This window comes from Staurois parvus, unplaced genomic scaffold (assembly GCF_062004578.1).
Source record: "Staurois parvus isolate SC_StPar_1 unplaced genomic scaffold, SC_StPar_1.0 ptg000426l, whole genome shotgun sequence".
Lineage (NCBI taxonomy): Eukaryota > Metazoa > Chordata > Amphibia > Anura > Ranidae > Staurois > Staurois parvus.
Window position 1 is genome coordinate 1,542,501 of NW_028318222.1, and position 17,870 is coordinate 1,560,370.

A 17,870-nucleotide genomic window follows, 5' to 3' on the forward strand; every position below is an offset into this window, starting at 1 on the left:
CACCTTTGATACATCAAAAACCCATAGAAGAATGTGGAAACAAAATCATTACCACAACACAGATATTACAGTTATTCCGTACAGCAAGAGAGAATGTGAAAGTCACTACAAAATTCTTTCACGCATACTGAATAATATATGTATTCAAGGAATACATGAATACTTTACTGTACATAACAGAAGAGCCAGTAATAAAATCAGTTCATGATATTACGGTATAAAAGAAATTAAACTTAGGGCTCATGTAAACTGCAGCTGCTAAACTGACGTTCAGGAGCTGTTGAACTTTTTTTTTCCAGTAGCCCTTGAACATTTCTTGATGTTTTCCTATGTGTCCATGTACACATAGTCGTTTACAGGCAGTTGAGTTTACAGTCGTTTTCTTGAACGCACCAAAATTGCATTCAGGAATAGATGTTAACCGGCATTTCAAATGCCAAATGCTTGTAAACACAGTTAACCGCGTTTACAAGCGTTTGCATTTAGACGTGTTTTTTTGACAGGTCCATATCCAGATGCTGTCCACAGCCTTTTTTTTTTCATCATCAGAAATGCATGCAAAGTGTTTTCCATGTATTCAAATGGAACCAGTACACCAGCGCAGTCAGTTCCAGGTTTTGCGTGAAGGAAAAAATGGTAGAACGTACCGCATTATGGTCATGATGGGATCCATAGTGAATACAACCAGAAAAGACAGGTCATCTCAACACATACTGTTCTCTCTGCTTCTGCTCTCTCCATTTCTCTCAAAATGTCTGAAATAGTTATTTACTATTTTTCAGTGAATTCTGGGCATTTGGAGGGTTTCCTGAGGTTATCTTTTAAAAATGCTTCTAAATGCAAGCGCGCATAAAACGGGGTATGCAAACGCAGATAAACTGCCGTTTTTAACCTACGTTTTCTAGCAGTCAGTTTCCAGCGGTCAGAAGAGATTTTCCAAACGCCCCATGTACATGAGCCCTTACATTAGAGCTTGTGTTATATCCAGTAAGATCATAATGACTAACCAACAGTACATAATGATGCCTTCCTGAGCACTACAGAAAGGAAACCTTGGTTTCTGGGATCTTGTCACTAGAGATGAGCGAATTATTCAAAAATTCGATTCGGCTGATTCGCCGAATTTGAGGAAGAAATTTGATTCAATGCGAATTTATTCGCTATGAATTTAACTTATAAAAAGGGTTTCTAGGCTTCAGAGAGCCTTTATATTAGTGCAGAATACTGTACCTTTAATTTAAATGCCCTTGGAGATGAGGAAGGAGAAGGAGAAGGATGAGAAGAAGGAGAAGGATGAGAAGAAGGAGAAGGATGAGAAGAAGGAGAAGGATGAGAAGAAGGAGAAGGATGAGAAGAAGGAGAAGGAGAAGGATAAGGATGAGGAGAAGAAGGATAAGGATGAGAAGAAGGAGAAGGAGAAGGATGAGAAGAAGGAGAAGGATAAGGATGAGAAGAAGGAGAAGGAGAAGGATGAGGAGAAGGAGAAGGATGAGAAGAAGGAGAAGGAGAAGGATGAGAAGAAGGAGAAGGAGAAGGATGAGAAAAAGGAGAAGGAGAAGGATGAGAAGAAGGAGAAGGATGAGAAGAAGGAGAAGGATGAGAAGAAGGAGAAGGATGAGAAGAAGGAGAAGGATGAGAAGAAGGAGAAGGATGAGAAGAAGGAGAAGGATGAGAAGAAGGAGAAGGATGAGAAGAAGAAGAAGGATGATGAGAAGAAGAAGGATGAGAAGAAGAAGAAGGATGATGAGAAGAAGAAGAAGGATGATGAGAAGAAGAAGGATGATGAGAAGAAGAAGGATGATGAGAAGAAGGAGAAGGATGAGAAGAAGGAGAAGGATGAGAAGAAGAAGAAGGATGATGAGAAGAAGAAGAAGGATGATGAGAAGAAGAAGGAGAAGGATGAGAAGAAGGAGAAGGATGAGAAGAAGGAGAAGGATGAGAAGAAGGAGAAGGATGAGAAGAAGAAGAAGGATGAGAAGAAGAAGAAGGATGAGAAGAAGAAGAAGGATGAGAAGAAGGAGAAGGATGAGAAGAAGGAGAAGGATGAGAAGAAGAAGAAGGATGAGAAGAAGGAGAAGGATGAGAAGAAGAAGAAGGATGAGAAGAAGAAGAAGGATGAGAAGAAGAAGAAGGATGAGAAGAAGGAGAATTCCAAGCCGGCAAAAAGTGTGTCTGCAGAGCTCCGCTATTTCTTAGCGGAGCTCTGCAGATACACTTAGCGGAGCTCTGCAGATACACTTTTTGCCGGCTTGGAATTCTTCTTATTTTCATCCTACTTCTTCTTCTTCTTCATCCTCATCCTCTTCTTCTTCTTCTGAGGATGAGGATGAGGATGAGGATGAAGAAGAAGAAGAAGAAGTAGGATGAAAATAAGAAGAATTCCAAGCCGGCAAAAAGTGTATCTGCAGAGCTCCTCTAAGTGTATCTGCAGAATAGAGGAGCTCTACAGATACACTTTTTGCCGGCTTGGAATTCTTCTTATTTTCATCCTACTTCTTCTTCATCCTCATCCTCATCCTCTTCTTCTTCTGAGGATGAGGATGAAGAAGAAGAAGAAGTAGGATGAAAATAAGAAGAATTCCAAGCCGGCAAAAAGTGTATCTGCAGAACTCCGCTAAGTGTATCTGCAGAGCTCCGCTATTTCTGACAGTTCTCTGACATTCACATTTACAGCGGTTGAAACATTGTATCTATTTGTTTCCATTTATGGAAACAAATAGATACAATGTTTCAACCGCTGTAAATGTGAATGTCAGAGAACTGTCAGAAATAGAGGAGCTCTGCAGATACACTTTTTGCCGGCTTGGAATTCTTCTTATTTTCATCCTACTTCTTCTTCTTCTTCATCCTCAGAAGAAGAAGAAGAATGAAAAGAAGAAGAAGAATGAAAAGAAGAAGAAGAAGAATGAAAAGAAGAAGAAGAAGAATGAAAGGAAGAATGAAAAGAAGAAAAAGAATGAAAAGAAGAAGAAGAATGAATTCTTCTTCTTTTCATTCTTATTCTTCTTCTTTTCATTCTTCTTTTCATGAAGAAGAAACGAAGAATGAGAAGAATGAAAAGAAGGAAAAGAAGAATGAAAAGAAGAAGGAAAAGAAGAATGAAAAGAAGAATGAGAAGAATGAAAAGAAGAATGAAAAGATGAAAAGAAGAAGAAGAAGAATGAAAAGAAGAAGAAGAAGAATGAAAAGAAGAATGAAAAGAAGAAGGAAAAGAAGAAGGAAAAGAAGAAGGAAAAGAAGAAGGAAAAGAAGAAGAAGAATGAAAAGAAGAATGAAAAGAAGAAGAAGAAGAATGAAAAGAAGAAGAAGAAGAAGAAGAAGAATGAAAAGAAGAAGAAGAAGAATGAAAAGAAGAAGAAGAAGAATGAAAAGAAGAAGAAGGATGAAAAGAAGAAGAAGAAGAAGAAGAATGAAAAGAAGAAGGAAAAGAAGAAGAAGGAAAAGAAGAAGAAGAAGAATGAAAAGAAGAATGAAAAGAAGAATGAGAAGAATGAAAAGATTCTTCTTCTTCTTCTTCTTCTTTTCATTCTTCTTTTCATGAAGAAGAAAAGAAGAATGAAAAGAAGAATGAAAAGAAGAAGAATGAAAAGAAGAATTAAAAGAAGAATGAAAAGAAGAAGAAGAATGAAAAGAAGAATGAAAAGAAGAATGAAAAGAAGAATGAGAAGAATGAAAAGAAGAATGAGAAGAATGAAAAGAAGAATGAGAAGAATGAAAAGAAGAATGAAAAGAAGAATGAGAAGAATGAAAAGAAGAATGAGAAGAATGAAAAGAAGAATGAGAAGAAGAATGAAAAGAAGAATGAGAAGAAGAAGGAGAAGAATGAAAAGAAGAAGAAGAAGAATGAAAAGAAGAAGAAGAAGAATGAAAAGAAGAATGAAAAGAATGAAAAGATTCTTCTTCTTCTTTTCATTCTTCTTCTTCTTCTTTTCATTCTTCTTCTTTTCATTCTTCTTCTTCTTCTTTTCATTCTTCTTCTTCTTTTCATTCTTCTTCTTCTTCTTTTCATTCTATATCTATATCTATTTCCGAATAAAAACATCTGTATCCTAAATGGAAACAAATAGATACAATGTTTCAACCGCTGTACATGTGAAGGAACTGTCAGAGAACTGTCAGAAATAGCGGAGCTCTCTGCAGGGACACTTTTGCCGGCTGATCGGGAAAAATCCGATTCGCGCACCCGAAGTATGCTAATATTTGGATTCGCCGCGAATCGAATTTTTCCTGAAATTCGAAACGAATTCCACTTCACCTGGTTCGATTCGCTCATCTCTACTTGTCACTTTATGGGTGATTAAATATTTTGAAATGTTTCTGCCTACTTTTGGCATGAATGGTTTGTGGATGTGAGGTTAGGCTGGGCATACAATTCTAAATTTCTCCATCCACACAAACTAGATTGATGGAGTAATCTTCCCCCACCAGAACACTGAATATTGGCTACAGCTGCCGATCAAGATACATTTTCAATGATCGACTGCTGCCAGGGCATACACATGCAAAAATAGGTTTCAAAAGCTTCAGATTAGGTGCAAGATTAGCAAACAGAAAAAACATTATAGATCCACAGAACACTTTCACTGTATAGGTGTCTATGTTGTGTTGATATTTTCTTTGGAATTTCTTCCTTATTCTTTCATGCAGAATTAATATGCAACATGTCCCCTCAACAGAAGTCAATCAAATGATCAACACCTCTCAAGAGTGGACTGGCACACACTCATCAGAATTCGGCCGGTCCCTGCTGAACCAGCAGAATTTCCATTAGTGTATGGCGAGCTTAGAGAACCTATGTAGTCAAGTTCTTTGGTCACAGAAACTGAGCCAGCCATCTGTTTCTGATCCCCACCTGCCCTGTTTTCACAGATTTAATGGCAGTTGTTACCATGCTAGTTTTTGTATTATTGCTCATAGTTATGTCTTTGTTGGGGGAGTCACATGCCTGTCCAGCACTAAAGGTCAGGACAGGCACTTAAAACGGAACTAAAGTCCACAGATTGTTACCTCCTTCAAATTAATGAGATCCCTCATGGGGTGATGACATCTTCTTTTTGGCTTATTGGGGGTGCTGGGTTTCAACCATCTTGATTGGATTTTGAGGGATGCCGTGATCCCATACTTGCGTGCAGGAGTCATTAATTCCGGCACCACTGTGGTATGTGGAGAATGTATGCTAAGCTGATTAGTGTACATTCGAAAGAAGATTGTGAACAAGTGGGTACATTTGTTTTATAGCAGAAGAGACACATCACATCTCTTATGCAAAAAAAGCCTGCCTTCTTTTTTTCGGTAAGTATGGTTCCACTTTAGGCAAGTGTTAAGATTGTTCAGATGTGCCAAATATACATGTAAATGGGATGGGTTTTGTGATTAAGTTTAATGACAATAGCGAATAAATCTGTGGCCTTGCTCTTTCCACAAATTAATGTTTCCTGGTCATTATCTAGGTAAAACTATTATTATATAATGTCTACACTCGTTCCTCAGTAGTCAAGAACTCTAAAGTCTTGAGCAGAAAGTCTTATACCCAAAAAATGTTTCCATGACCCCACCTAAAGTTCTAGTACAGTACATGCTGCTTATTTCTATTGATGCTAGGAAGGTTCTAGGATCAACATTTAAATCAGCACAGCCACTGGGCAAGGATCTGAACCAACAGTGTCAGCTTACCTACTATATCCTTATTACAATACCTCTTCCCAACTCCCTTGCTTAGACCGCTATGAATACGGCACCCAGCAGAATGGAAAAATCTTCATTTGCAAATTTCATGTCATTGTTAAAAAAAAAAATCAAGAGCTTCTTACCTCTGCTAATCTGGAATGTTTGTGGACCACTTCTGTTTTGTTCATAGGAGTCAGCTGCTGTAGAACACTGCGGCTGTTCGTTAAAGCACGAGTTAACCGGGCAAACTTTGTCCATCCTGCAGAAAAAGTGAAAACAAAGACAAAAAAAAAAAGAAAAAAAAAAAGGACAAGCTTTTTCAAAATGACTAAAACATTTGTAAATAACAACATTTATTTGTTACTCAAACAGGGAGCAAATCACCTTTATCCTTGTAAATCCATCCACCTCACACACCCAAGACAACTGCTTCATCCCCAAGTCTTTTAAAAGCTGAAGTAGGGAACAATATGCCTAATTTTCTATTGATTGGTTCAAAGTGTCATTATGTTGGGTGGCGAGACTGTCCTTTAGCTATTCTAGCCCGAGCCTTGGGGTATCTTGCGAGGCTATGATGTCTTGTTATCACGGGCGGACTGACAACTCATGGGGCCCCTGTGTCCTAGCCCAAACTCAAAAAAGCCTATGAAAAAGGTACTAGGGGCATCTCATGGGGCCCCCTACTGACCACGGGCCCTTGAGCAGTGCCCGAGTTTCCAAATGGTCAGTCCACCCCTGCTTGTCATATTAGGCCCAGATATGCATTTAGGCACAATGGGACTGTTACCTGCAGAGCTAGCTGACCAAATATTTATCCAATCATCTACAGAAATACACTCATCTCATATAAATGTATTCATGCAATGCCACAATACCCCAAACTAGGCTAGAATCAGTAAGGTTTGGTTCACAATAGTGTGGGCCGTGTCACTGTCATTTGCTCAGGCATGGCTGCCCATTCATTTTCATGGGCTGCTGTGCCTGTTTCATGCAAGGAAAAGGTGCACTTTTTCCACAATGCATCCGCAGGGAAACCACATGGTCTTTTTGACCATGTAGTTCCTGCACCAGAGATCATGTTGCGGGATGAGATATGTGGGGGTGCCATTCAGAATGAGTGGCACCCCTGCGGGTCTTGCAAGAGAAAAGCTATTTGGTTGCAGGAACAGGTACGATTCCTGGACCCATAACCAGCCTGCACCCTGCGTGTAGTGTGGACCAGGCCTCAAACAGGAATATGTTCTTTGTAGAAGGGTGTTCCTAGTCAGGTGCTAAAGGCCAAGCAAATACAGGATCCAGTGAAGGAAATTCGACCGAGTGTTAACTAAGGTTAATTAGTTAAATGTGTGGGTGAAGGACACAGAAAACAGCTGAAAGAGGCAGGACCACAAATCTGACCCTTGCTTCTTTATACGAGTATGTAGATCAGGTATGATAATTGGGGAAAAAGTCCAAACGTTATCTGAATACTTGCTCGTGAGGATGTCGCACATGAATGATGAGAAACGTAGAGCGGGACATCAGGTATGTCACTTCTGCTTTGTTGGAACATATGCTGGGGAGCCAGCTGCACTTTTGGTTCTCATGTTGGTATCTCAATGAATACCAGGCTTCATATTTTATGGTGTAAGTGCAATTTTAGCGATTTTTGAAGGTAATGAACTTTTTTAAACTATGGGAGACCTCTCCTTTTCTTCCGAATGTCCCTGCGAGGAGTGTTCGATGGCTTTAAGGGGACCCAAAGAGACAAGGTGGAACCAGTTGGAGTGACATTGGAAACGGCATTTCCAAGCAATCTCTCTGACTGCTTAGTGTTTCTGGCTTTCATCTCTTGTCCAGTGGTGTATGTAACATCAACAAGCGCAATTAGACTTTCTTGTTTGTACAAGGGGTCAAATTAGTCTGGTGAGTGTGGAGTGTTTGCTTTGGACACAGGAGAGTGGGACATTTATTCATTTATTATTGGAGCATATGGGGTGTATAAGAATACAGAATACCACGTTTAATTTCAAGGACTTTTATTGGACACTTATTACTTAAATTTTTTTATTTTATTTAAAGTGCAAGCAATGATTTTTTGGCATATTTAATATCTGAATACTTGTTGCAGAGCAGCTATTCAGTGAATGGAATGTGTATATAATATAATGTCTATGAATTTGGAATGGAATATCCAACAAGTTTATATATGTGTGACAGTCAAGTGTCCACAAATGCCTGTCCTTATAGTGCAGCCTAATGCTATAAATGCAAATTTATGAAGACTAGAGCCAAGCATGAAGGAAAATGGGAAGCTGTTTCCCAATAAATCAGGTTCGTTACAATAGACAGCACCTCTACAGACAGCACTGAACAATTAACACAGTATATTAGTCAAAGAAAGAATTGAAATAACACCTCAAATGACCTGTGTTACAAAACACGAACAGGATTTATACCCAACATCTGCTTGGGATTCGAGCTTACACAAGCTTAATTTCTACAAAGGTTAAAAAAAGTGCTTGTATTTTAGGTCAAAGAGCATAAGGCCCAGAAACAAGTATTAAACAGTTTTCTCTATTTCAAATTATACAATTCTTTAAACCAATCCAATAAATAACCAATTAAGGACTGCCTGTGCCAGCTTAGATATTGAGTTCTTTGCCAATGAAACAGCTTGTCTTGTTAATGATACAAAATGAAAAAATAAATAAAATAAAATGAAATCTGGAATCTCGCATATTAATTTTTAACAGCTGACTAAAATGTTAAATATTGCACTAGTCTTCTGAAAACTGTTACTTATTTCCATGGCGCAAATTAGATGGCAGAACTAAAACTAAAAAAATATATATAATTTACATGGTTTTACTCTAATTTGGCAATTTTATTTTTGTTTACTATTAAATGACACGTAAGTGATTTAATAATAGTTATAGGGAATTTAGTACTTAAAGGGTTAGTTCACCTTTACCAAAAACTGCCTATGCAGGTAAAGGGCACCTGTAGATAAAAACAAACTGCATCTTTAAAGCTGAACTCTACCCAAAAGGGGAAGTTCACTCTATGGACTCCTCCTCCGCTCCCTGTGAAGAAGTGGCACCTTTGGGGAGCAGGTACCTGATTTTGACACATACCTGCTCCCACTTCTGCTCCAACCGCCTAGGCGATCAGTCGCGGAAGTTCTCCTCCCCACTTTCTTCCCTCCCTGGGAAACGTGGCAGGTCCCAAAAGACTGCGAGACCTTTCACAATGTGCAGTGCTGCTAGCACAAGCACAGTGGACACTCGGCTATGAAGCCACAAGTTGTCACAGCCGGGTGCCCACAGTTAGGATGCTGGCGCTGGGGGCAGAAGACGGCAGGTGAACCCATCTGGGGTAAGCACACTGCTGGATTGTGAGACAGGTGAGTAACGGTCTTTTAAAAGTCAGCAGTTACAGTTTTTGTAGCTGCCGACTTTTATTTTTGTTCACAGGAGTCTGCAGAACACTTTAACTAAAGTTGGATGATGCCCTTGCTATAGATGTAGGTCGTTTATCTACTTTCTGAAGCCTGGCTGAAAACTCCCAGAGATAGCATCCTCCTTTTCTGCCTTGTTGCCGAGACACTCCCAGTCGTTACCAGGGGTGGACTGACCATTTGGAAACTCGGGTACTGCCCGGGGTCAGTAGGGGGCCCCATGAGAAGCCCCTGGTACCTTTTTCATAGGCTTTTTTGAGTTTGGGCAAAGACACAGGGGCCCCATGATCCCCTATTGCCCGGGGGCCCCATGAGTTGTCAGTCCGCCCCTGGTCGTTACTACTTACCCACACTATCACAGGAGTGGGCTCTCAAACCCTCTCACATGTGTAGGCCACCATCTCCTCCATCACAGCATGAGCTGAGCTCAGTGCTACTGTGACAGGGGAAAGCGCATGCAAAGGGATTGAAACAGCTGGCAGTGTCTTATCAACATTCTAGCCCCATGGCAAAGCAGGGTGATGCCATCTTTGGAATTTTTTCCAGTCTGGCTTGGGGGGCAGTATGTAAATAGCCAAAACCTATAGCAAGGGCATTAGTCATCTTTGATCAGAGCTGCACAGTTTGTTTATATCTACAGATACCCCTTACCTGCATAGGCAGTTTTTTGGCAAAGGTGACTAACCCTTTAATGCTTTTTTATGAACACAAGTCTTATCAATAATAATTAGTTAATAACAGAAAATATAATTATTACTATTATTGTTAATGTTTTAAAACTCTTTTTTTAGGTTTTGTTCTTGTGTTTTGTATATTTTATGTCTGCTACCTGCTATCAGAAGGAGATGGACTATGGTGATTTCATTATCCAGCCAACAGGCTGTAGGGTGCTGGCCAAGTAGTATTACTTAAATGCAGTGGACAAAGGAGAGGTCAATAATCAAAACATATTTAGTTGAAAGCAATGGAAGAAAAAAAAAATTACCTAAAAAAAGGTGTTTAGATGGTTTCTTTTAAAGAAAGAATTGTCTGTCCTGAGGCAGCTTGTGCTCTAGAAGTGGCTCGAGGTGAAGACTATAGACCATGTAAAAGAAGAGGAGCACCACGCCAAATATACTCTTTAGCATTTTATTTCTTCATACAAGTCAATGCATTTCAAAAGCATCAGATGGATTTCTCCTTCATTATAAGCATAGGCAGCTTGTTTATATGCTGGATTGCTAGACTCAATTGGGGGTAAAACATCCAATATTAGAGGTGTAATGATTTACTTGTTGGTTTGTCTTTTTGACATGTATGAAAAAATAAAATGCTTAAACGGACTCTATATTTGCCGTGTTTACTACTGTCTCTACCACAAGGGTGGCTGAACAGAATAGGGCCTCCTTCACACAGGCAATTACATGCCAACACTGGATACCAGTGGCAGGAATCAGTGGATTGTTGTGGTCAGAAATACAGGTGTATGTGAGCAGAAACAGACTGAGAGGAGCCATCATTGCTCGCATGTTTCTGCACAACCATTGCATGGGATGGATGTCTGAGTCCGGATCCTGCTCCTGCCCTGTACCTGTATCCTATACCCTGCTAACTCATAGCTGCACCTTGTTCTTGATCCCTGTCCTGGTTTCCCCTTCCTGACTGTTCCTTGCACCTCCAGTCTCACCCTGTCAATCCTTGCTTCCCTTTTTGTTTGTATATACTGTATTATAGTTTGTGGTTTAGGTTTTATGTCACTTGATCAGTTAGGTTGCTAGTTGTATATTTTGCCACTTTGTTTATGGTTAACTTATATATTCATGTTTGCTATGTATTCTGTTTGCTGGTGTTTGGATGGCTTATGTTTCATTATTAATAAACTTACTTTAATCATACACAGGGGGAGATTTACTAAAACTGGTGCACTCAGAATCTGGTGCAACTGTGCATGACAGCCAGTCAAGCTTCTAGCTTCAAGTGGTAAAATGGAAATGAGCGAGCGCCAATACTAATTAGCAGCTGATACACCAAAGGCAACCAAAAAAACCTCACAACATATAATCCAATAAAAGGTGCAGTGCTTAAAACATAAAACATATAAAACTGATCCAATTGTCCAGATACGTGACAAAATAGTAATGCATATATATGTAAAAAAGTGCTGTGCATGTGACAAATAAATATATCTCATAAACCACTGATCAAAGTGCAAAATATTTGAATAGTCCAAATGATGGATCAAACGTGCTTATTGTGATTAAAGATATCTTCAAGTGGGTGATCTGTGCTTCACAACCGCTCAGGTGATGTGTCAGAGATATAAAAAATGCACACTCACCAGAAGAAAGCGCATGGTATATAAACTACAGCCAGAGGTCCCCTTTAAGAGGTGGTCAGCCTGCTGAGGTCCAAAGGATCTCCTTCCTCCCTGGTACTCTGTCACACAGCTAGCGTCCTCCGGGTATGGGCTCTAGGAAGGTATTGGCTCACAAGGAGCCAAAAAGAAGGATGCCCATAGTATAGTATTTAAGTAACCAAAACCGTTTATTAAGGGTAGGTATCATAATACATGCAGCATAAAAAGGAGCACTGACCATGTACAATAGTAAATATGGCCGCCAGACCTCCTCGTGGTCTCGGCGGCAGAGTGACGTCACCGCGTATGGCTCCTCCTCTACGCGTTTCGTGCACAAGCACGTATTCATGAGGGGTATGCACATGATAAGATTCTAGCTTCAGCTTGTTCAATTAAGCTTTGATAATAAAACCTGGAAGCTGATTGCTTTCTATGCAGAGCTGCCTCAGACTTTCACCAGGCAGTTTTAGGGAAAACCCCTTACAGTTGATCCCAGTTTCCTAAGTGCAGCTACGCAGATCTGGTCATCCTGCTGCTGGAGCCATTGCATTCGGTATCTCAGACAATGTGGTCACATGCAATGGCTCCTCTCAGCCTCTATTACTTTGTAGCGGCTCAGCCACAACTGTTCGCAGGGATCTGTCATCCCAGCTGCAAAATCCATGGAATCTTGCCACGGCAGTCCGGTGTATGCATATATTCGCCCAAGTGAAGGAGGGAGGCCTATAAAATCCTTTGGTTTAGTAAGTAGGATAGTTCACATATACAAATTTAGCTTCATATATAGCTGTTGCGTTGAGTTCAGCTTTAAAGTTGCTAATATTTTTTCAGTGTCCCCAAGTGCGTTAGTGTTACTGTAGTACAATATTCAACCTGATTTTACATTGCCTTGAAAAATATTTAGCTTTTAAAATGGCTTTCGGCCAATAACTCACATTGGCCTGTGATTCTATGCTCAAAACAATAACATACACCGATATTAACAAGATATAGATCAGTGGACAAATGTAAATTCAGAAATATAAGTTGAGAAAATAAATACACAAGAGCGCCTGAGAGATCAAAGCGAGGTTATATCGTACACACTAAAATCAACAAGGGGAAAAGAATCTGGGACTGCTAGCAGAGCAGAGATAACTACAGAAATAATATATACTTGGGAATTACACTGTCAACGAATCTATATTTACGAGATGAATTATCCGAATAGGCTGATGCTGCAACCACATGGGGAATAAAAACCCAAAAAAACAAGCAAGGCTAAAATGCAACATGTTTTTAATGTCAAAAGCTAAAGTAAATTGCTACTTTTTTTGTTTTTGTTTTGACTAAATATCTCCCAGGGTTTCAATGCCCAAGTGTGTTTTTTCTGGGAAGATTTCTCCTCATTTCCTGTTCAGTCTGACAGCTGTCACCTGGTCAGGAAGTGAGGGGAGATCTCTCTAGTGATAAAACATTACAGAGGTAAACAAATACACTCATCAAAATTTGGATGGTTCATTAGGAACCAACTGAATTTTGATCAGTGTGTGGCCATCCTTGCTCAACAGATGTCGATCGTTAATGGAAGAGCGTATTTGATGCGTTTTTGCCACATTTTCCATTGACTTCCATGGGGAGGTCCATTTTGGTGCATTTTTTTACCGAACCAAACCTGTAACAAAAATGCAGCAAGCAGGATTTTTAAAAAATGCACCTGACTCGCAATGGATCAGTGTGAAGAGCCCCATAAGAATGCATGGTCACACATTTTTCTTCTGCTTTTGCGTTTAAAAAAATGGATCAGTGTAAAAGCAGCCTAAGGCTGGTAGGCACTGACAGATCTCTTTAAGTAGGATTAATCCACTGCCGAATGTCCTGTAGGCAGCAAGACGCTGTACATCGGGAAGAATTTGAGAGGAGGGAGGATTTTTTACTTTTTTTTAAATCTTTTGTTATATCTTAATGCAGCTGGTGTCCTGCAACCTCTTTACAGCCTGTCCCTGTTCACATACACTACAGTCATAACAGGCTGCATCTGTTTTTTCACAGACATGTTTCCTAACTGTTACCAACTGCAAATGTGTTTTCACAGGCCTGAGATTGTATAATTGTGAGAATACTTACAAGGCCATATAAGACTTTTTAATATGCCAAATGTTAATAAACATTATAGAAGTTATTACTATAAAGCTGGTCAATAGTCAAAAATGTGAAACAATTGTTACTTTTTTATGTTTACTTGTATTATTGTATATTTCTTTAAATAATGCATGGCCTTTCTGAAAACTGTGTTCATTTATCTGTGCACAGTAAGCAGACAAAGAAAGAAATACAGATTTAATGGATGACGTTGGGTATTTGCATTAATAAGTTGCCCAGATACTTGGGTCTCCCAGGACCCAAAGAGCCCCACTAATTGTATGCACAACCTTCTCTAGGTGGCTGCTATGCACTACTAGGGGAAGTTGAACAGGTTTACTTTAAAATGTAACTTGAGAACTCCAAAATGTGGACCAATTGCTAGTCCTAGGTCTAGGTTTCTGGAGTCTAAATAAGTACATGGTCTTGCATTCCTATCCCCTGTATGTATGCATTTTGGAACAGGAGTAGAAACCTAATTCAGCAGTTTCTCATCCTGTTTAGCAGAAAATTGTTGGGCACCACAGAGTTTTGGGGGTACTATATTTCTGGCATCTAAAAGTTGTTAGAAAGGTCCCAAGACAAGTAGGTTTGATATTGCTTAGATGGGCTGAGAAAACAATTTCCTATCCCAACCACTTTTATAGTAGCAGTTGTTATTTGTACTGATTGAGGAAGCGGAGATTCCTCCAATAGAGAAGATGCCAAACTATTGCCCTTTCATTTTCCAGTGGTCTCCAGGACAAATAGATAGAGAGGGTAACTCCCTCCAGTAGGGATACATTTCGATAAAAATCTGAAAGGGGTTCTATTCCTTACCTTTTCTATCTGAAATTTAAAAAAAAAAAAAAGTGTTGGCCATGCATGAATTTTAAAACTGTCATCATAATTTAGCACAATAAATTATTTGCAAACAATCCTGTATGGACTGGAACAGTGGCATGTTAAAGTGGTAAATGGGGTGGAGCTACATTAAGGGGAGAGCAGGATCATGGCTTGAATTGCTAAGGTTCACACAGATCAAAGGCATTGGCCATTTTTTCAAAGTACTTCATCAGCGATATGAACATTGTGCCACATCACTACTTAAAGGTCCAGATATGCCCTCATTTCAAAAGTCAGAGGGATAATCCAAAGAGTATCCAAAGTGTTTCAGGGGTCCAAAAATGAACCATTCATTAGAGCATGAGATTGAAAACAATGTGAATGGAGTAGAAGTGAACTGGACCTTTTTTTTTTTTTTTTTTTTTTTTTAAACAGTTGCAATTATAAAGTATCGTCAGCAGTATGAACAAGTCAAGGTACACTTAAACCAAATCAAGTAGTCAGCAAAGAGCAAAATATACACTGGATTAATGATTGCATGACTTTTAAGACATTTTCTATACAAACTGTTCTGTGGATAGACTAAGAACAGCCTAGGGAGAAATGGCAACCAAGAACCTGGCTGTACCATAGATTGGAGAATAGCTAAAAGAAGAGGGACAAGGAGAATGAACGGGTAGGGTGATCTGGACCTTCAATGGTATTTCTTCCTGGAAGAAATAGCATAAAAATCAGTTCACTGATATGAATGTTTTAGGAACTTGACTTTATAGGGGCTTTATCTGTCCAGGTAGCCTTACACGGGCTGGACTTCTGGCATTTTAAGAGACTGATAAATTATCTCTGTTCTAGTTGTGGACTTACTTCCCTTAATCTAATTGTACTGTAATACGTTTGTTTTCTGTTCATGGTTTCATGAAAGCTATTATCCGTTGACTGTTTTACTAAAGCGCACAATAAAAACTATAAATAAAAAAGGTCCAGGTCACTTTTTGTCCATTAACATGGTTTTCAGTCTCAAACCCTGATGAAGAGGTGGGGGGGGGCACTTTGGGCTGTGAAAGTGGTTACTCTTTGATATGTCCCCCTGACTTTATTGAAATACAGTAATATCTGGACCTTTTGGCAGTGGCGTGTTACTTCAATTACATTTTTGTTACATTACACTACAAGCCAAGTAGACCATGGAGATCCAGCAGGGTGTAGAAGTGGGTCTGAGAACCATATTTACATCAACATCAATACTTCAAAGCTAGCAATACCAACAAGACAACCATTTTGGTTCAGTGCTATATTTTTTTTAGTTTCGTCAACTAGCAAATTCTTAAAAGCATCATAAATTAAATGTAAAATAACTGAAAATCAAAGGGGAAAATTCATAAGACTTGTGCAAGCTGGAATGTGGGCAGTTTAGCTTTTTTTTTTTTTTTTTTTTTTTTTTACAGTGCTGCAAGTTTGAAAATGACTTACCTTATAGTATAATATATACAGGTATTCAATACACGTACAAATAAACTTAGAAAACTACATTTTTCAGAACATCTTTCCCACCGACCAACTTTCTGCTGGCCCAAGTTTTATAAATTCCCCTGAGAAGCATTTCTTAGCAGAAGGAGGATCAACACATCACACTGAGGAAAAATTCTATCTAACAAAATGTAGGATAGCGACTACAGAGCTTGAAAACACTACAGCAGCTTCTAAGACTTACTTTGTGTGTTTTTTAGCTGTGTTGGTCCAAGGGTAGCTGTGCAAAAAAGAAGGCTGGTTTTGTTTTTTTATTTTATATTTTTTTTTGTATAAGAAATGGTCATTAAAGTCAACATAAAATGAGAGACAAACCCTAGTTTCACAAATGTCGATCCCAATGGTGAAAACACATTAACAAGCAACAGTCACACTACATAGTCATGTCATGTTATTATTTGGACAGGTGAAAAAACAACAATATTACACCCCAAAATACATAATTTTGCTTTAGATTAATTTCATTCTAACACATCATTCAAAGAAATATTATTCACTAAACCCTGGTGCCCAATCTGCAGCCCTTTGTTCCTAGCAGCCAATAGCCAATGTTTTCCTTGCCTAGGAACTTACTCAGAGACACTGCGGACCAGTTCACGCCAGAACGTAGTGCAGGAAACTCGTTCACATTTCCCACATTCCAAATTGCACTGCACTTGGGATCTGCAGCAGGTGTTCGTGTTAAGGACACCCCAAAGCAGGGCCCAAACAGAGTGTGTTTGCCTGAACAGGATCGCATTGTACAGTAGTATCATGCAATCCATTTGCTGTGCGTTTTTTAAAGTAGTGCATGCACTATATTTAATGTGCTCCTGCAAATGAATGGGCTTAACATGCTACTAAACCCACAACAGAAAAATCAGTCCGTATATGCATGCTGGTTCTACTCACAGTGGAACCTAAGGGGTTAATTGTACACACTGTGTAAAAGAGGTTTGATCTGGTTTTCTCTGATCCTCCCCTTAATCTGCTGTCCCCAATCCATCTGCTGATAGAACAGTCTTGGTGGATATTGCTAGAGAGTTTTCTTTGGAAAGCGCATGTGATCAGCACAGGGCTAGTTAGCGCTGCCCAGACCAAGGGTCAGGGGTTATGCAGTCTCATGGGACAATCAAGGGACAATGAAAATGCCTACTACAAGCTTTAGAAAATGTATATTATATAGGGCGCGCTTGTTGGAGTCCAACCTCTGTAGCTGTAAGATAAAGGTGACAGACTGGACACTGATAGAAGTCACAAGACTGCTCTAACTGCTGATGAGAAAAAGGTATTTAGCAGTTTATATTTACCAAAATAATTGCATTTCCATGTTCTGTGTACTGTGGGAGACGAGATATAATGAACGCAGTGTCCTGTTTTTAGTAACATTTTAAATTGCACTGCACCCAGATTGCATGTGAATCACACAGGAATGCACAGCACGTTTTTGTGTGATTCATGCTGTGAACCGGACCTGAAGGAAAATATCCATTATACTAAATTGTATTATCTAAATAAATACACAATCATTTATCTCACACTCTTGCCTTTTCTGTGCAATCCATTATTTTATTTCTCTGATCTTTTAAATTGGATCTCGTTTAGAGAAATATTAATTTTAGTGGCAGTCATTTTTTAAAGGGATCCCCTTTGTAAAAGGAACTGTAATGGCAGTGATCTCTAACATTCCTTTGAAAACATGTCCCCAGTGACTGAGTGTCTCCTGCAACATGTCCCCAGTCTCTTAACTATGCCAGTAGCATGTCTGCATTCTTTGACCATCTTCTATAACATGCATAGAACATCTGGCTATCTAGTATTCGTTCTAGCCCCTAACCATTTCTGTAGCATGACATGCACTGAAAGTTATGTGCCGACCTTTGGTAATGTCAGGAGTGTCACTCAAGGCCAGTAGGTTGACCAACACTGCTCTAAACACCTGGTTAAAAATTTTCACACACACGGTTTTTCTGGGTG

The 17,870-nt window shown here is 39.3% G+C and overlaps 1 protein-coding gene across 1 annotated transcript in view; it reads right to left on the reverse strand.

The window, feature by feature from the left end:
• The window catches only part of KCNH5 (potassium voltage-gated channel subfamily H member 5), a 401,260-nt gene that overhangs the window by 267,028 nt on the left and 116,362 nt on the right, over positions 1 to 17,870 (reverse strand). Inside the window, exon 5 of the mRNA XM_089687483.1 lies at positions 5,811 to 5,926. Coding sequence (XP_089543609.1) covers positions 5,811 to 5,926 — 116 coding nt within the window. The remainder of the gene's footprint in view (positions 1 to 5,810; positions 5,927 to 17,870) is intronic.